This window comes from Myiozetetes cayanensis, unplaced genomic scaffold (genome assembly GCF_022539395.1).
Source record: "Myiozetetes cayanensis isolate MyiCay16 unplaced genomic scaffold, myiCay2020 scf31, whole genome shotgun sequence".
NCBI classification, from domain to species: Eukaryota; Metazoa; Chordata; class Aves; order Passeriformes; family Tyrannidae; genus Myiozetetes; species Myiozetetes cayanensis.
This window is the reverse complement of record NW_026087533.1, coordinates 6,121,587-6,141,583: the sequence shown is the minus strand read 5'-3', so window position 1 is coordinate 6,141,583 and position 19,997 is coordinate 6,121,587. Positions and strand designations below refer to the sequence as shown.

The 19,997-nt window shown below is 52.6% G+C and overlaps 1 protein-coding gene across 1 annotated transcript in view; it reads left to right on the top strand.

Moving 5' to 3' along the window:
- GRIK3 (glutamate ionotropic receptor kainate type subunit 3) overlaps positions 1–19,997 on the top strand; it is an 85,826-nt gene that overhangs the window by 53,835 nt on the left and 11,994 nt on the right. The window contains exons 8-12 of the mRNA XM_050326300.1: positions 1,877–1,984; positions 5,419–5,532; positions 9,183–9,386; positions 15,073–15,296; positions 19,112–19,230. Coding sequence (XP_050182257.1) covers positions 1,877–1,984; positions 5,419–5,532; positions 9,183–9,386; positions 15,073–15,296; positions 19,112–19,230 — 769 coding nt within the window. The remainder of the gene's footprint in view (positions 1–1,876; positions 1,985–5,418; positions 5,533–9,182; positions 9,387–15,072; positions 15,297–19,111; positions 19,231–19,997) is intronic.

Below are 19,997 nucleotides of genomic sequence, written 5' to 3'. Positions count from 1 at the left end.
CCACATTTATAGGCTGGGTATAAAACCCTCTGAATTTTTCAAACAGAAGAGCAGAGGACATTGTTAGCTGTGGTCTGTGCTGCTGTGTCACCTTCTGACCCCAGCGGAGCCATCAGTGCCATGAGACTGTGCCCACCCCAGCACTGCCAGAGCTGTACATGGAGCACACAGATCCAAGGCAGGAGAACAGGAGAACGATTCCCACTGCAGACAGAATGAACTTTTAACAGGCAATGAGGATGGAATCTCTCCTCTCTCTGCCTCTCTCTCCTTTTCCATGTTTTGTTCCCTCTGCAGAGCATCACTCCAGCTGGCTGCCAAAACAGAGTGTAAATAATTTGTTTGGTTGGCTCCTTTTGCAGATCACCCTGCGCCTCACACTCCAGTGCCTGCCTGTTGTTTTCCTCTCTGGCACCGTGTCAGCCCGTTGCAGGGATCAGCTTCCTCCCCGGTGCAGCCAAAACACTCCGGACTTGCTCTGCCCAAGCTCCTGTGCAGCCCGAGCAGCGCGGAGGTCGCGCAGCCCCGCGGAGGTCGCGCAGCCCCGCGGGAGCTGCAGGGCTCAGCAGGCAGCTGCGTGTGCTCCAGTCGGGCACGTCAGACATTCCGTGTTTTCCCTGGCTCCCGGGGGGCTCCAGGCTGCTCGTCCCACAGGCAAACCACCTGCACGCCCAAGTGAGCAAACACGAGCCTTCCCAGGGCTCCAGGGTGGCATGGCTGTGAGCAGGCTGTCACTGCTCCTCAGGAATTAATGAGGGAGAGCCACAGGAGCGTATCCACTGGGACACATGCCAGTCATTCCCCCCGAGAATGCGTGGTGCCACCTGGATCACACTGGGATATTTCAAGCTCCCCCACCCATAAAGGGAACACGTTTCCCAGCGAGGAGAGCACCCAGAGCTGCTCAGGGGGGAGAGCCCGAGGCTCAGCTGGGGATGAGATTGCAGAGCAGCAAACTGTGGCAGCAGCCTGGCATTCCTACGGGAGCATCCTCCTCAGGATGCTGCTCCAGCACATCCAGCACCGTCCTGGGCAGCACAGGCATGGACACCTCGCTGTCCCTCGGCTCCTGCCCTGCTGACACAGAGCACCTGGAATGGGGGCTCTCTCACCTCCTAAATCAGAGAGGTGAATTCTGGGGGTGCTGCAAAGTCTACGGTGGGAAAGAAACAATCCCAGAATAATTTTGCATAAACCGAATTTAGGCATCTTAACCCCAAGGTCCTGCTCAGAGCAGGACGAGCTCCCCAGTCAGGCAGGATGTGCAGGAACAGGATGTCTCCAGCCCCACTGGGCACCTGCCTCGTCCTTGTGCTGCCAAAAACTGAACCAGGGACTCTGGCAGCACCCAGACTCCTGAGCCTATTTCCAAACCACAGAGCCTGCCTGCACGGACAAGCTCCTGGCCTCTTCTGCTCCTCTTTCCATCTGGAAGGACAGAGGGAAGCGTTCAGGCCATTGTAGCTTCCACAGCCCTTGGAAGCAGCAGCAGGTTCGTGCACGAAGGGGTTTCTGAACTCGACTGGTGCTGTCCCAGACCTGGCTCCCCGCAGCCGGCGTTTATCAGCACCACAAGGATAACACAGCTACAAGGATGCCCTGATAAACACAAGTGGTTTTCTACTGAGTCATCACATCCTGCAACAGCTGGTGAACACAAAAGGTGCGAACAGAAATTGTAGCAAGGACTGCAAGAGAGTTAAGAAAATCTCAGCTCCGTCTGCAGTCTGAGCAGTGACGGGGGGATTATTAATTAATCAAGCTCTTTAGGGAGAAAGATCCAGCATAAGGACTAATTAAAAGAACATACAGTGGAGGGCAAAAGATTATTTATGATACCAAGTAACAGTCCTGCTACTTTTTCTCCCCTCCACAGGCCCAGTGGGAAGGATTAACGGGACGAATCGTCTTTAATAAAACCAGTGGTTTACGGACAGATTTTGATTTGGATATCATCAGCCTCAAAGAAGACGGACTCGAAAAGGTAGGCAGGGCTTGTCTTATCTGCATGTGGCTGAGGCTAAACCCTGGTGCTCAAGTGACAGAGAAATGGTTGGTGCTGTATTGATTCCAGGGTTCTGGGGTTTATATAAAAGGATATTCACTTTGTGGGATTTCTCAGATCCTTTTCCATGCCTCAACCATGACTCACTCTCCCTGAAGCCAGAGCGTGGGATTACAGATTGCAGAAGTGCTTGTAGCACTTTCCTGGGATAATGGAGGCAGAAGAAAGTTTCTGAGCATCCAGTAACCCTTCCCTGCCCACGCCAGGCAGCAGCATCTCCTGTCCCATCCTCTCTCGCTGGCCTGGCTCACAAACCCTCGGTTCCTGCCTGAGGAGGCCACAGCTCTGGGGAGCATCATCTGCTGTGATTTCCCATTATGAAACTGCCCAAGGCTGAATACAGCCTGGATTTCACAGGAGCATGCAGTGGGTATTTCAGTTTATTCCCTAAAGGACAAGAAGGAAAACAGCAAAGTGTGGTTTTGCCTGGCTGCCTGGGGGGGTCGTGAGGGCCAAGGGCACAAAGGCTGCAGCCTTGGATCCTCCAGATCAGTGCAGATCTCCTCTGGGCACAGAAATACAATGTGCAAATCTGATCCCGGGTGTTCCTGAGGATTTAATTTCCTTTTCTTCCATTACTTTAAAAAAAAAAAAGAGAAAAGAAAAGGGAAAAAGGCAACATGCAAAGCCTTAAAGCCCTCAGAATGTGGGTTTCAAGGTGAGATCAGCTGGTTGAAGACAAAGAGAGCAGTGAGTGGCCAGGACCGTGATTTCCAAGGAATTCTCTGGTTCTGACCCCTCTGTGAGTGACTCTGTGTCCCTGTTCTGCCACAGGTGTCTTGCACCTGTACAGGAGGAAGTTGGCAGGGCAGCAAGGCCCCTTCCAGAGCAGAGACTGCTTTCCAACAGGTACAAGGTGCCTCTGGCAGCCGGGGCCAGTGCTGGGCTTGTCACCTGTGGGCAGTGACAGGTTCTGTGTCCACGGGACATGCGACCGGGAGCAGGGAGGGTTTTCAATTAACTGTGCAGCACATGGGCCGTGAGCACAGGTGACTTTTCCAGGGAATTAATCACTCGGCACAGGGAGGCAGCCCCGGGGCTGGAGGCAGCCGTGGATCAGCCCTGCATTTGGAGGGGACGGACCCTGCACCACGAGGCTCCCGGGGACCGCCAGCCTGTGCCCATCCCCCTTCCTGCAGTTTGTTTTGCTTGGCTTTGGCAGGAATGGCTGCCACACTTTCCCCCACACAGCAGCTCCCTGCCTCACCTCACACGCTCAAGGTCACCACAGCCCTCTCCAGGTGGGGAGGTTTTGGTGTCAAATGCAGAACAAAGAAAACATTTCAAATCAACCCAGTGACCTTCAGTTCACTGCGACCAAGGCAGGAGGAGGGGAAGATGCCCCACCTCACAGGAGCTGATCTCTGTGGCCTTGTTGCAGGACTCTAAACCAAAAATAAACCATGCCTTTTCAAAGTCCAGCACACTGACGCTCTGGAGAGCTCTGTTGGTCAAGCAATAGAAAGCATGCCAGTGTTTGATATTATGTGAGTCCAAATGTTCGAGCAGAGCCGCAAAATCACCTGTCACATCCCCACCCCTCTGACTGCCGGGGCCCAGCTGGCACCAGCTGGATTTATTGCACTCCTGTGTCACATCCAGCCACTGGAAGCTGCCAACCCTCGGCGTGGCCCCTGCACACCCCGTCAGCTTCTGTCTCCAATAATTCAGAGATTTCACAGGTCCCACTATTATTTCTCTGAAAGCTTCCTGTCAGCTCCAGAGGGGTTTTAAAGTATCGATGTCAAATCTCTGTTGAAGCCGGGATTCTGTCAATAGTTAATCTGAACTAACAAAACACCGAACCACAAACAAATCCCGCCCGGATTGTGCATTATGTATCACAGCTTATGTTTGTTGAGCTTTAGGATTGAACCCCTGATTCTCATACCTCCTGGATGTTCCAAGGATTACAGGAGTATTAACGAAACCTAATTACATGTAGTTTGACTATCTGACTCACACAGTTCTCTTAATGCACTTTTTTCCTTTTTCTTCCCTTTTTTAATATTTTAAACTGATTAATTCAGTCTTAAGTGCCATGTATTTAATTTTCTTAAAGAAAACGTAGCAAGGCAGAGGTGACTGGAGCTGCAGTGCAGCAGTCTGGGGCCTCTTGGACTTGCTTCTCCTTTCCTATTCACAGTAATAATAATTTTTTGACATTGCAGCTGTTGTGTGATCCAAGGCAGATATGGGGGATTGCTTCAGTTTTACCTGAAATATTTAAAACCTTTCACAAAGTTCATGGAAACTCTTCTAGAATTTATGACATTTTTTTTGCCAGGCAGCATTGCTCATTACAAAGTCTCTTTCTGGGGATGCAGTAAAACCAAGTTCTCCCCTTGGACTGCTGAAGAGGCTGAAGAATCTTAAAAACAGCAATAAATAAAAGATGGGAAGCTGCTGGCTCCCTGGTGGTTTGAGCTGGCTGCCTTTGGCTTCCCTCCGAGTCCCACCTCGCAGTTTGACCCTACAGATGGATCGTTCTGTTCCCATTTCCAGGTGGGGTTTGGTTTTCTCTCGCTGTCAGTTTGGCTCCGTGGCCACCCCGCTCTGTCTGCTGGCAGCAATCCCACATCTCTGCAGCTTTCCTGACACTTTATCTCCCCGTCACAGTCCTTTAGCCACTCCTGCCTTCAAAGTTTGTCCCAAAGCCTCCCCTGCACCACGGAGATCAGGTTAACAGGCTTAGCATTGCCCAGATCACTTCTGGTAAATAGAGACATGTTTTGCCATTTCTGGATCAATAGACTTCTTCAAAGTCTAATAATTTATTAAATTTGACAGCTTGAGAAAGACAGAGCACCTGAAATGGAGCTGGTGTGTCTGTGCCATACCTGAGCAGGGCTGCTGCCATCCCCCCTCCAGATCTGCTGCCAGGACTGAGGGACTGCCCCGAAGGGTGGCCTGGGGCCCTGACAAGGGATGTGTTAGAAATGTCCAGAGATGGCACAGAGGGCAGGAATGGCTCCTTCCAGGGATCTGCAGAGCTGTTTGAGTTGTTTTTAAATCCTCCCCACTAAAGCAAATTTGACTGTTGCTCTATGCAGTGCCTCTGCAAACTGTTCATTCATTGAGCCCCTGAATTCCAGTCCCTGTGCTCTTTGCCCATGGACCTGCATCGGCAGCAGAGCAGGGACTGTGGAACCAGGGCCACTGGAGTGACCTGCAGCTGAAGGGTTCTCTTGGGTGATACAAGGTGGTCATTCCAGCTTTGCTGCTGTTCATTGTAGATGAAAGAAGGAAGCTCCCTTTTCCAGGCCAGTAGGATGGTGGGAGCAAGCAAGGAATGCAAGAAAGGGACTGAGGAAGTGAGGAGGGGGTTCATGCACTGATTTGTGTTGTTCCAGGTCGGAGCATGGAGCCCTTCCGACGGTTTGAACATCACAGAAATCTCCAGAGGACGAGGGCCCAACGTCACGGACTCGCTGAGCAACAGATCTCTAATTGTCACCACAGTCCTGGTAGGAGACAGCACGCCTGTCCTTGTCCTCCCCCCCAGGGACACCCGACACCTTTGGAAACTCCAGCACCCCAGCACAGACTGCAGGAGAGGCCCTGCACAGGGCTGGGCTCAGCCGGGCACCAGTGACCTGTCCTGCTCCAGAGTGCCCTGTCCCTGCTCCAGAGTGCCCTGTCCCTGCTCCAGAGTGACCCTGTCCCTGCTCTGGGGTGACCTGAACCTGCACTGAGGTGCCCTGTCCCTGCTCCAGGGTGCCCTGTCCCTGCTCCGGGGTGACCTGAACCTGCACTGAGGTGCCCTGTCCCTGCTCCAGGGTGCCCTGTCCCTGCACTGAGGTGCCCTGTCCCTGCTCCAGCGTGCCCTGTCCCTGCTCCGAGGTGACCTGTCCTGCTCCAGGGTGATCCTCAGCATTCCCGATGCTGCTGCTCCTGAGCAGGTTCCCAGCCCACACGTGGTGGCCAGCAGGGCCAGCACAGGCCAGCGGGAACCACGGGTGCTGGTCCTGGCCAAGCTCCTCTATTTCAGATGCCCACCCATGTCCCCCATTCCCCCGGGTGCTCCCCGAGCCCAGGAAGCTGCTGCTTGTCTCAGCTGAGCTCCTCCACCTCCACTGCCTGGCCAGGTGCCCGTCCCACCCGTGTCCCTGCAGGGCAGAGGGTGCTGAGCCCCAGGACAGCCCCGTGTTCCTGTGTGTGCAGCCCCGGCAGGCAGGGGCACAGCAGTGGGCACAGCAGTGGGCACAGCAGCCAGCACTGCCCACCTCAGGTAGGACATTTAGGAGTGATCTTGGGACACAAAACAGCAAGAGCCAGCAGAGCCCTGGCTCAGCCTGTCCCCTCCTGAGCACGCCCTGGAGCAGGGAGCAGGGATATCCAGCTCACCAACCGGGCCTGCTCTGCTCCCAGCCGTCACATGCACTTTGTTCTCCCGCTCACTATTGCACCTGACGGCAGGCAGCGGATCCCAAGGAGGTTTTATTGACTAGCTAATGAATTATGACTGTGGCAGTGGTTCCTGCACGGCTCAAGCTTTGTCACTGGGAAGCACCAAAACACATCAGCCCTTGGCCACCCTGCCCAGAACTGGGGCTGGGTTACAGGCTTGCCTTGGGAAATGTTCTGGCTCTTTTATGTCCCATGTTTTCAGGGAACATAAGGGTACAGACAGAACAGAGCCAGCTGGGGATGCGTTCCCCAGTCCAGAGCAGAGCGATCCCTCATAACATCCTTCCCTTCCCAAAAGGATGTGACCTGATAAAGTGGGGGTTTGTACCATGAAAGGAATAGGACTGAGAGTATCCAGAGGGGAACAGAGAAAGGGAACACCTGGCCCAGGGCAGAAGAAGGGCTGAAACCAGAGGTACTGTAAGGGGTTAGCAGAGTGGCAGCAGAACGAGAGCCAAAGGCAGATGCTGCTGCAGCTTTCCTTGCAAATCAGTCACTCCTCCTAACGAACTTCCCATCCACCACATGGCATTTGTTCCAATGAAACATTTCCATGGCTGTGGAAATGTCTGGGCCTGGGCTGTGGTACTCACCTCACCTCAAAGGCCACCACATAATGCACATGGATGGAGCCAGGAGGGGCCTGTCAGCCATCTGCCTTTGACTTGCTTTTTTCGGGCAGCATTTCCATCTCGTTCTCTGTGAGCATGTACAAATTACTTAAGGCACAGGGTGATACCAGTTCCCATTAACTGTGCACTCTGTGGGCCTGGGCATGTGCCATGGGGCATCCATGGAGCCCCAGCCATCCTGTGACCCCTGTGCCTGCAGGAGGAGGGAATGTGCCCAGACCCGAATTCTGCAGTAACTGCACTTCATATACTGGAGTCTAAAATATAAAGTACAACCCTAAATGTTATTTGCATTTGCAACACCCCTTTGTGCTTCTGCACTACTGTAAGTGATGGGAGAAAAGCCATAGGAGGAGCTTTTAAAAGGAAAAGCATGAAAGGTTATTTTTTCCCCTTTTGCTCATATTGCAGTGACTTGTTGGAAGAGAAATATTACCCCAGCAGCCAGCACTGCTCTCCCCAAGCAATATGGGAACTGTGAAGTTATGAAATTGAGGGCACCTTCACTGAGAAATCGATTAGCAAACCAAGAGAGCTTGTGAATTGGATGTCTGGCCATTTTCAGTAATAAATTGTGAAATAGTCCGTGAATAAGTGGTTCACAGAGTTCAGAATTACCCCCTAGGAAATGTTTGAGACCTGGAGATACATTACTGAAGCGAGTGGCGTCCTAATGTTCAGTGCTTCGGCTGTTAAATATGTATGTAATCCCTACAGCGCTTCCCAAAATTAATCGTGCTTTATGGCTGCTCTGGAGCCGGTGTATTTATATCAGGATCCATAGATTCAGCTGATTCCCAAACAAAGCACTAATTCCAGAGCAGAGAGCCGAGGAGGCGGCGGGGGAGAGCGGGACTGAGCCGAGCGGCGCGTGCCAAGCTGAACTCCGCGGGCGTGATGAGATCACTTGGGCTCTAGAACTCTGCAAATGGGGCTCCACCTGCTCCCACGTCCCCTCCTGACCCTGCTGCGAGGCCAGACAGGCCCCCTGTCCCCTCCAGGGGCACACAGGTCCCAGGGCAGAGGGGGGGCTGGCAGGTGACCAGAACCAGCAGCCTCCAGGCTGGCACAGTCCCACTCTGGACCCTGAACCCCCCCTTGGAACACACCCTGGGCAGGATGCCCGTGCCCCACCAAACCCAGCTCTAACCAGGGCTCCAGACCTCCCCTCCCACCTCTCCAAGCCCCCCACCCCCGAGCCATCCCCGAGCCACACCACAGGGGCCGGTCACCAGAGCAGAGCACGAGCCCTCCCCTTGCTGGCCACCCCCCCAGCAAGGACTGGAGCCCCACAGACACCCCTGATTTGAGCCAGACACGCTGCTGTAGATGCCTCACCCTCCACTTGCCTTCCAGCCCTTGCTGCTGCCCACCACCTTTTCCCATTTCCATCTGTCCTCCACACGATTTTCCCTCCGGCTCCCCAGTGTCCCTCGTCCTCGGTGGCTGCCCAAGCCTGAGAGTCACCAAAGGGCTCTGGACTCACTGTGCTAGAGGGGAGAGGCCCCTGGGTCACTGCATTTCTTCTGTCTCCCCTGTGCTGGTGCTCAGCTCTGCTGTGGTTCAGGCACCCCCAGCCCTCCCAGGGCAGCTGTAACTGCAGCAGAGGGCACAAAGTTTCCCTGGGCAGCAGCAGGGCCCCATGTCCATCAGGTAGGGCTGGCACAGAGGAACACGAGCTGAATGGGGGATGTTTTGGGGTGGCCCCACCCATGCACAGCTCCCTCACCCCAAATTTTACCCACCAGCCCCCTGCTCACTGCAGCTCCTGGGTGCAGGACTCAGGGGTGAGTTTGTCCTCCCCCTCTTTTACTGTTTCTAACACCTCATTTTCAGAGCATGAAATGGTTATTTTTCTCCCTGAAATCCTACCAAATAGAAAACAGTTGGCTGCTCAGAGAGACAAAATTAAATTTTGTGGGGTAAACAAGGTTGCTAATTAGCTGATGTGCTGTGCAAAGTTAATTTATTCCCAACATGTCACGGTGCCAGCCCTGCCTGAAGAGCCGGTGCCTGGTGACTCGGGCTGACCCACAGGGACGGCCCTGCCTCCAGCTGACCCTTCCCTCGTGCAGGAGGAGCCCTTTGTCATGTTCCGTAAGTCCGACACAGCCCTGTTCGGGAACGACCGCTTCGAGGGCTACTGCATCGACCTCCTGAAGGAGCTGGCCATCATCCTGGGCTTCTCCTACGAGATCCGGCTGGTGGAGGACGGGAAGTACGGGGCGCAGGATGAGAAGGGGCAGTGGAACGGCATGATCAAGGAGCTCATCGACCACGTGAGTGAGGCCCGGGGCAGTGCGAGGGTCGGCTGTGCCCAGGGTTGTCCCAGGGCTGGCTGGGGCGGGACAGAGACCACTGCTCGCTGGCTCGGGGTGAGCTCCTGGCTCCACGTCACATCAGCTGTCAGGAAAGCATCTTTGTGTCTGGCTCTTCCAAACATTCCCTTGGAATTCCTGAAAATAGCCATTCTCACAGCACAGAAATGGGCTCTGTGGCTCCTGAGGACAAACATGGGCCAGGGCACAGCACCAACGAGGCTTGGGGCTCCCAGGCATGTCCCAGGCACAGCCCAGCCCAGTCCAGAGGAGGTATCAAGACTGCAGGAGCAGGTGTGCACTGGACAGTTTAATTTTTTATTTTCTATAAAAGCAACTTATTTTCTAAATCCTCCTGGGATACAAAGCTCCCTCTGCCACACAGCAGCTGTGCTTCTCCTGCAGCCACCTCCAAAACCCCATTAAACACCAGGAACCTGCAGGGGCAGCTTTGCTTCTGCAGCCACCAAAACGTCACCGAGGCTGAAACCGCCACTCGCGGCCAGAGGTTGCTCAGTCTCCTAATTAGGTATCTTGCCTCCAGCACATCCTGTGATCCCAGGAGTCCAGTTAGGGAGGTGAGGAAAGCTGGTGTTTTTATGACTATCTGATTCCCAGAGAAGGTCTCTGGAAGAAAAGCTGAGGACAAAATTCCTCTCTGCTCTCCTCCATACAGGCAGCAGCACAGGCAGGGCAAGAGCTGTCCCACTGTGCTCTCCTCCTGAATGCCAATACCCTGCTCAGGTGGGGCAGCCCTTGGACCACCTCTCTAGTCCTGCCTACATTCTGAGCCCAGGGCCCAGGCAGCAAAGACACCAAAATAATCCCCTATCCATAGCAGCTGTGATGCTGTTACAGTTCACAGGGGAGGAATGTGTTTGCTGGGTGAGTCACTGCGTGGAGAGCTGAGCGCTGGCTGGGGCTGGCTCGGGAGCTGGGATGGGCTTCAGATCTGCCTCATCTGCCCTAAATGACATTGGACAAGTTGCTTCTGTGCAATGCTTCCTCCATCTGTAAAATGCAGCTGATAGTGATTATGTCCCTTACAGGGACAAAGTGACGCTTAATCAGTTTGCAGCGGGCACTGCAGCGCTCGGCCGGCTCGCCCGGGGAGCAGGAGCAGCAAGGGCACGCAAGGACAGCCCTGGGGAGCAGGACACACAGGGGAACACACACCGGCTGGGCAACCTGCCCTGCTGGGTTTGCTTCTGGAAAGCTCCATGCAGCTGAAAATACAGATTTTACAGCCTCTTACACAACAGCCTTGCCGAGTCAGACAAGCGACGCTGTCCCAGCGGAAGGGCTGGTGCTCTGCCGCTCTGAGTGACGTGTGTGACACAGATCCGAACCCATACCGAGCGCTGGCTGTGCCCCTCGGCACAGCCCCTGGGACACGGCTCCTGCCACCCCACACCACACCGGGAGCAGGGACGGGGCTCTCCCTGCAGAGTCTGCAGTGCAGGGCTTGGAAGGAGCAAAGTGCTCCAAAGCAGGAAATAAGATACAGGGAATAGCAGCCAGACAGTCATTTAGCCCAAACTGTGTCACTTCCACTGTCCTGCAAGATGCCACAGGGCCCTGGGCCATTCTCAGAGCTGTGGTCAGCTAAATAAAGCAGACAGGAAGAACGTTTGGGGAACAACCTTGTTAACTAACACAAAATTCATGGTCAACCTGCACTGTGGTGTTCCTTGGATAACTATTTAAAAAGCAAATTAACACACAGCAGCTGGAAAGAACCAAATCCCCTCTTCTTGTAAGCTGTACTCTGCCACTGAGGTGTCCCAGAAGGTGAATCACACCCGTGCCAGGACAGGTGTTTACACAGTGAGCGCTCAAGGCTGATGCAGTCACGCACCCCCCCTCCCCTCTCGTCTCTGATCCAGACATGCCTGGCCACAGGCAGGGATGCCTTGGGCTATGATCCTTTGTAAAATCCCTGCGTTTCTAGTCTGGCCTTAAGCATAAACAGGAAAAGCAACAGCAATCAGAGCAGGCACAGCACGACCCGTCTGCCAGGTGCCTCATGTAGCTGAATGCAACAGCCCTGCCCTGCTGCCTTTCATCTGATGCTCGTCCTCAGCATAAAAAAAATTCCTGTTTTGAAGGAGTTCAGCCCATTCCCTGGAGAACTAACCTCTCTCCTCACCAGTCTGCTGCTTGCTGTCACCTCTCTGGCCGTTCCTGCAGAGAAGCCTTCATCAGAAGGGCCATGAGAGCTGGGCTCAGGGATTCAGGGAGGTCTGGGGCACCCAGGTGATGCAGAGAAGCTCCTGAGCCCTTTATCCATAACTAACAGGGAACTTGATGACTGCCAAACCTCCTCCTTTCAGAAACAGTGAACTGCTATTGATGTTTATTCATAGAAATTATTACTGATACAAGCAAAGCTCCACTGCGCACCGTGGCCCATCCGTTCTGATTTATAAATTCCAGTTGTCTGGCAAAGCAACGCCTGCAAATCTTCCCTATTGTTTGTTGGCAGGATCCCATAAAACCAGCAGAATGAGTTGTTCTGGACATTTTGCACAAACTTGTTCACAAATAAAACTTGTCTTCTGCTGAAGCAGTGCACATCAAATTGCCATTCAATCTGAAACTTCAGGTGGGAATAAAACAGGTATGGAAAATACTAGGGTTTCTAATGGAAATCCCTGCCAATGGTAACTGTGGAGGAGATGTAATATCTGTCCTTAGGGACGATTCCTGATGGTTGATTTAACACTTTCACAAGAAGTGGACATTTACTGACAGCAGATTCTGGCAGAAATGCACATTGCACCACACTGCCAGCTCCCCATTAACGCTCCTGGGGGACAGGGAGCAGGAGCAGGAGCAGGGCTTGGCAGCCAAGCAAGCAGAGCAGGGAGGGGACAGAAATGGAACCCAGTACAGAAGCCCCAGCAGTGGCAGTGGCAAGAGAGACCAAGAGAGGATGGCGTCGATGCTGCCAGACACCGGGATAACAATTAAATCAGTAAAACACACACTATTTCTGTCTCTCAGGCAACACACACATGATTAGTTTATGTAAATACCTAACGCAGATTGGCAAAATAAGCACAGAGGCAGCTTATTTTCTTGAATAAATATTTGTCTTGGTGCTTATGCCGTTGGGCTCTGCCATGACCAGCCACCACCCACGGCTTGGCTCCGGCTGAGGTCGGGCACTGCAGGACTCCCACAGTGACCATGGCTGTGCGAGAGCTCTTCTGACCCACAGGCCACATCCCCCTGATAACCGAGAACTTGGAGATAAGACTTGGCATTTTCTGATAAAAGCCAAATATCTCTGCAGCGAATCCGACCGTCCCTGTGCTGAACGCCCGGTGAACCCGCAGCCGTTCCAGCCAAGTGAAAATGCTGTAACCGGTGAATGAGGAGATCCAAACCCTTCGAGGTGTGCTGGAGAAGTGTCTGCATTTGGTGTGTAGCTGCCTTGGCAAAATTCGTCTTTTTGGCCTCAGTTCAGCAGAACACTTAAGAACACACACAGCGCCTGGAAGGTGTGTGAGCTCCAGTGAAACAGAGGCTTAAGTGGTTTTGCTGGACAAGGGCCTTTAAGCCACTGGCACTTGCTCTAATTCCTCATTTTCAATGAAATCCACCTGACTGTGCAACAGCACAAGAGTCAGGGCTGAGTGAAGGAAGCAGCCAGAGTCTGGTAATTGACTGCCCGGTTTGGAATGTCAGAGCACGACAAATCAAAGCTTCATCCTTGGCGGGTTTGATTTAGATCCTCTCCGTCAGCAAACCTTTAATTAGAGGCCACCTTCAGAAAGATCTGCATTGATAAAAAGGATATGGAACTGCAGCCCTGCACTGCCTCTAATTGCTCAGGACACACCCCAGCCCAGGCCCCCAAATCCATGCTCCGTCCTGCCTGCATGTGACATTCCCTGCAAGGGCAGGGGCTGGGAGCAGATCTCAGGAGCTGATGGAATGACACGGTAACGTTTTCTTTCTACACTAAAAGCAGCTGCATCCCTGGGTGTCCATGCAGATTTCTCTCTCTTCCTTTTCCATGGCAAAGCACAAACTCTGGGCTGTTCTTTCACTCTCTGTATCATTGTGATGAATTTGGCTGAGAATCTTTCAGCCAGTGCGCTCTGACCACAGAACTGCTCGTTTGTTCCCTCCTTCAGAACAACCCGGAGCCAAATCCTTCAGTCTCCTTCGCTTTTCCCTGGTGAGTCAGGACACCCACACAGAAGTGATGGAGGAGGGAAAATGCTGCATTTCTTTTGCACTTCTGCCTTGTGACTGTGGGGAGCACTAAGCCAAAATTCCCAGGTGTGCTGTGAGGTTGGGGGAGCAGCCAAGCTCCAAACCTGCCAGGATGGTCCCAAGGATGCAGAACATTCCCACCTCAGGCTGAGCAGCCACCACTGCCTGTCCACTTGCAAACCCCTGTCCTTCAGTTTCCATCCATGTCACCACAACCACAGGTGGCACAGCAGGGCACTGGGAAATATTGTTCCCATTGTCCCCAAGTTTTGACAAGTGCCAGCGACTGAAATGGGCTGTGCCTGCACCAAGCTGGTTTAAAAACACATTTCCATTTGGAAAGAGAGAAGGACGCAGCTGGAGAACCACATTAGAACAAAATCCATCCCTTTTACCCTTGTTACAGAACTCTTGAAGCTCTGCTGTTCAGGACCTCTGAGGTTGCACTTGTTGGAGAGGGGATCCCTTTCTCTCACACACACACATACACATGTAACTACAAAAGCTCTTGTAAAGACTCTTCTTAGAGTAAAAGGCCCAGATTCCTCTATTTAAAAATATTCCACTGACTTTCATCACAGATTTGCAAGGTCAAACAAGACCATTAACCTGACCTTCCCCCCCACCAGCATGGCCCAGGGATCTGCTCCAGTTCCTACAGTGAACCCCTGGTTCCTGCTGGAGCAAAGCATGTTCCAGCTAATATTGATTTAAAGTTTGCAAGTAATGACAAATCCACTACATCTCTAGGTAATTATCACTCATGGGTAATTTAGAATTTTAATTTTCAGAACCAGATGTTAAATAAATCTTGCACGAGCTGCTGGCACGGGGGGAGGTTCTGCTCAACTTCAGAGCTATAATTTATGTGCCTGCATTTCCTCACAAGTCCACCATCCCAAAGAGTGATTTGCAAAGCCAAGCATGGTGGGTGACATTGAGGAAGCCTTGGATGTATTTTCTTGTGGCTTTTTTAAGAACCTGGGTGAATATTTAGTGAGAGGCATGAACACAGCTCTTAACCAATAGGGTGTTTGGGGTCACTCGCTGAATTAGCACAGAAATTAGCACAGCATGGAAATAATGGAAGGAAACAAATTCATACAAGGGGTCAGGATGAAGAATGTGGTCTGTGGAGTTCAGTCTGATGGGCTGGGGAGTCCATTCTGAAGCAGCATTTCTCTGGAAGGGCTCACAGCCGGGATGGAGGGAGGGAGGGGACCGTGTCAGGCTGCATTTCACAGAGAACATGTCCCCCACGTGCAACAGGAGGGGGGAGCCCCAAGGCTGCACTTCGGGTTCTTTTTGGCCCATTTCTGCTGTGTGAGGGCTGTAGGTGTCTCTAAGGAGATGGAAACACCTCAGCTTCTAACTCCTCCTCTCTGTCTCGCACTGTCCCCTCCCTCTGTGCCGCTCACAGAAAGCTGACCTGGCTGTGGCTCCTCTCACCATCACCCACGTCCGGGAGAAAGCCATCGACTTCTCCAAGCCCTTCATGACCCTGGGGGTCAGCATCCTGTACCGGAAACCCAACGGGACCAACCCCAGCGTGTTCTCCTTCCTCAACCCCCTCTCTCCCGACATCTGGATGTACATCCTCCTGGCCTACCTGGGGGTCAGCTGTGTGCTCTTTGTCATAGCCAGGTAAGGGCACGCAGGTCCCTGGGTCCCACAGCACCAGACCCGTGTCACCACTGAGATCCCCTCGGGGGCTGCTTCCACACACTGCCAGCATGAAAGGATTTTAAAATGCACCGTCTTTCATGATTTGGGAAATTTTGCTGCCTTGCCATCTTGTCAGCAGTCCCCTGGTATGTGAAGGGTAATTTTCCTGCTCTGTGTGGTTCTCCATTCACCCCCTGTGCCATCACTCCTCCCCAGCCCCTGCTGGGTCCTGGACACACAGCTCCCATCTCCCGTTTGCCGCTCCTGTCTCTGATCCCTCCACCAGCAAAGCTCCCGCAAACCCTCCCGATATCAAAAGAACGGAGAAGCCATCACCACAGATCTGACAATGTGTCTGTTTACAACATTAATATGCACCTAATTAGCATGTTTAAATCCTCTATATTTAAAATCAGAATTTGCATATATTTGCATGCGTTGTTAATGCCACAGAGCCTTTGATGAGACACAGTCCAGGGATGCTCTCGAGCCATGAGCCCACCTTTTCAAACCAAAACAAGGCACCCACCCCTCTGGGCAGCCGCCCTCCCTGGCCACACACAGCCCTCCACGAATATTTGGCATAAACACCACGTGCAGGGCAGATTCCTCAGCCTGCAGTCAGACACTCATCTCTCACTACTGCCACTTGAACTGATACCAGGGGGGCCTTCAGAACACTCCCTGCCACCCAGCTGAAACCCCTGGGAAGACTCTGGGGGCTCCAGCGGGGCAGGATGAGACCCTCAGTGGTTCTGCTTTGTGTCAGAGACAACCAGATGTTCTCAGTAAGAAAAGGTTCTCACCTGGGAAAAGGGCCCCCCAGTAATTACAAGAAGGAGAAGTGCTGGGATGAGTGGTAGAAAGCCCTTGGCTGCCTGTCCCTGTGCAGGACACAGCTGGGTGGGCTCTGCTCCCACAGTGGTTTAATGCCACTAAGCACCAGGCTGCTTGTGCAGCCTGCAGTGGCAATTCAAACACAATTTTATGTTTATGAGCTTATTTTCCCCAACTCATAATGGCCAGATCCAGCCCAAATTGTCCAGACCCCACTTTCAAAGCATGTTAAATGTGCAGATTGTATCTGCACATAAAATACTGCAGCAAATACTGATGAAAGGCTGAAGGAAATGCTGGGACAGGCCCTGATGAGACACCACTTTGCACAAACAGGGGCATCCAGATGCTCTGTCTGAGCACAGTGGCTCTGCCCAGCCTTGGTTCTCTGCCAGTGTGCAGGGATGAAAACCTGGAGAACTATATTTTTTCCTCTGGTTTTGTTCTGAAATGAGCCTCAGCATCTCCCTGCATCACATCAATTGCCATATAATACTACAATTTTTCTCTATCAGGCCATTTTTGGCTGAAGTTCAACACGTAAAATATTGCAATTACTGTTTATTTTTCACATGTTTTGTTCCTGACATTTCTTCTGTCATCCCATTCTTTCAAAGAACACCAAGTATTCAGAGTAATTAAGGTTCTGCAGGAATAATCTTTTAACACAGAGAAATGGAAAGTAAGAGATTTCACAGGGAAAATATTTACTGCGTTCAGAAGTAATGGAAACAATATCTGCTTTTGACCCCAGCAAGGCCTCTGGAATTCAATTCTCAGAAGAAAACCTCAGTCAAAATAGCAAAGCCTTAATTCAAAGCCATGAGTCTCCTGAACCAGGCACCAGAGTCCTCTGCTCATGCCACAGCCATTGGTCAATGCCACTTAAACTGATTCAGGGCTTATTCAGAGGCAGGCAAAGGATGCATTTGATCCATTTCTCCTTTTAATCAGTCATTCAGTCTTTTATTGATGGAGCCCTCACTCCTAACCTCCAGCCCTCAGGACCATCAGCACTCCAGTTCCCAAGGCTGGGGAGGGGGGTGTGTCTGGTGACTCCCTGAGTGTGCTGTGCCCTGCGGGCTCACACAGCCTTTGAACGACACCAACAGGGGGGTTTATTATCCATCCTAATCGCACCGAGGGCTGGGTCACCCATGGGAGATTTCTCTGGAGATGCAATTTAGACTCAAAAGTATTTTGCGTTACAACTTTTAAAACTTCTTTGAAAGGCTTCCATTTCTCTGCCAAAAAAGGCCAAAGAGGCAGGGGAATGATCCCAGTTTTTGATGGAATGTGTCTCTGAGCCCGCTGTGCACCTGTGGGCGAGGGAAGCCATCCATGCAGCATCCTGAGCTCCCCCCTGATTGTGGCTCTGGCTGCACGGGGTCAATGAGCCCCTCTCCCTCCTGCCTTCGTTACCTCTTGCTTCCACTAATGGTTTCACTGCTCAAGCACCGCAGACTGTCGCTGCTTTGCAGATTTCTGAATATTTCTCTGTCATTTGAGCAGCACCAGTAGGTTTTTGCTCAGAGACCTTGAAGTTCTCCAGCGTGTGATCCTGCCAGGCTCATTGATCTTACCCATTCCCTTTCTGTTTCACAGTGTTTCATTGGCAGCCCAAGGAAGTTTTAATCTAATTCCTGACCTCGGCTTTATCCGACAGAAAGGGTTGAGGTGCCATCCTTTATCCACCTCTGGTGTGATTTATAGCCGGTTCCAAGGAATAAGCAGCATGTAAAGCTGGGTCTGAGTTCAGCCTGTTTCCTGGCTAATTTCCTCTGATTTACAAAGCAGAGGTGGGTGGGTAGCCAGGACAGCCCAGCCATTGCCTGACAGAATGAGCAGGAATGTCTGGGTGAGCAAAACCTCTGGTTCCACAACCCCCAACCAGAGCAGGGAACAGCCCCACTCAGGGAGGTGACACAACCAGAGGGGAAAGGGGAGGCTGCTGAACTGCACATTGCACGTGGAAAACAAGCAGAAAGTGGGAGAGCTGAGCCCAGGGTGAACCTTTCCAAAGGCAGAAGCAGAGTCTGGTCCATCCCACAGACCCCTCCCGTGCTTGGCCCTGCTCCAGTCACAGGAGGGGACAGCAGCTCCACATTCACGTGTGCCAGGGGCAGGTTTTAGTGCCAGCAGGGACCTGGCAGAGAGCTGGGGCCCTTCTCTCCAAACACATCCAACAGCCTGAGTGAGGCCACCCCTGGAATTGAGCCACAAGCTGTCTCCTTGGGTGGTGGTGCATCTGGCAGAGAATTACAGAGGGAAACATCTCCTGATACAGGCTGTGGGCTGGGCTCTGAGAAGGGGCTGTTGTGAATCTCCAGGGATTCCAGAAGGAAGCGGAGATGATAATTAATGCCTGGTTCAAAAGCAATTATACCAATTATGTTTTTAATTTAATCTCTGCAAAATTTGGGACTCTCAGAAAATGTAAATAAACAGCTCTAAAAATATTAACGTCTCTCCTGTTGAGCATCCTCCCCAGATCCTGGCTAAACGAGCTCATTCCCAGCAGTGCTTTCCTGCCAATCCTGGGCAGGATTTGCAGAGATGTTCGTAGGAAATGATCTCGTTTTCACTCAAGAGCTGCAGGGCCATCCATGGAAATACATCCCTGCAGGGAATAAGTTTCTCTCACCACCTGCACCAAATTCCACTGTTCTGATGGTGCCCTGATTGGGCAGAATTCCTGCCTGTCAGGACAGTGGACAGTTCTGCTTCTCCCTAACTTGAATCCCACTCCAGTTCCCATATGCCCTGCTGGGAGAATCCCTGGAATACCACGGTTTGTCCCAGACACCACTGCAGAACCACCATCTCTCACAGGCCTCCTGCCAGGGGGCACAGCCCCTGCAGGGCAGCAGCAGAGGCAGCACGGCCCCTTCTCTCCTGACCTGTCAGATCCTGTCCCACCACACCCCGACTGACGCTCTCTCCCTGTGCCACGGCAGGTTCAGCCCCTACGAGTGGTACGACGCTCACCCCTGTAACCCGGGATCTGACGTCGTGGAGAACAACTTCACCCTCCTGAACAGCTTCTGGTTTGGGATGGGAGCGCTGATGCAACAAGGTAGGGCAGCCCCCACCTGCTGTTGTAGCTTTTTCAGTTTGAGAGTTGTTTTGTTTGCGGCCTCTTGGCCCCCGCAGTGCTGAGCACCCACCCTGCCTTCCTGCCCCTCAGCTGCTGCATCCACCCCACTCAGCCACATCCCGCAGATTCTGTAAATTCCCGCTGCTGTTCACTCAGACGGTTTGTTCAGCTGCAGGAGCTTTGCCCTGGCTCGCTCTGCTCTAAATCAACTTTCCCAGCAGACGGGGTGCCTTGCCCTCTGCTCTGTCCCCATTTTTCCCTCCCCTGGTCGTTCTGAGCAGTGGGAAATGGCCTGAAGCTCCTGCTGAGGAGCTCCCTGGGAGCCCCTGCCCGGCAGCCACTGCATGAGGGGCTGTTTTCAGTGTCACTGGGGTGAGACACCACAGCAGGGCCTTAGAAACGGGCTATGGATGGGATTACATTCACGTGCACGCACGGAACAGAGCAAACGGAATACAGAGAGATGGAATGAATAGAGTAAATCTGTTCAGAAGGCAGCGGGGGGGGAGCTGGGGAGCAGCTCTGAATAAGGAACGAAATTCAGCTGTGATCTAATTGCAGAAAATCCAGGAATAGAAATAAGTGGAAATGTCAAACATTTGTCACACTTTAATTTACCGTGTACCAGCAGTTACACCCAGAGAGCAAAAGAAGCTCAGCGCCGGCTTGGTGGCAGGCACAGAGCTCCTGCCTGTAATAGAGATTCCTCCTGGATCTCGGCTGCCCTCATGGACTGTGACAGTTCC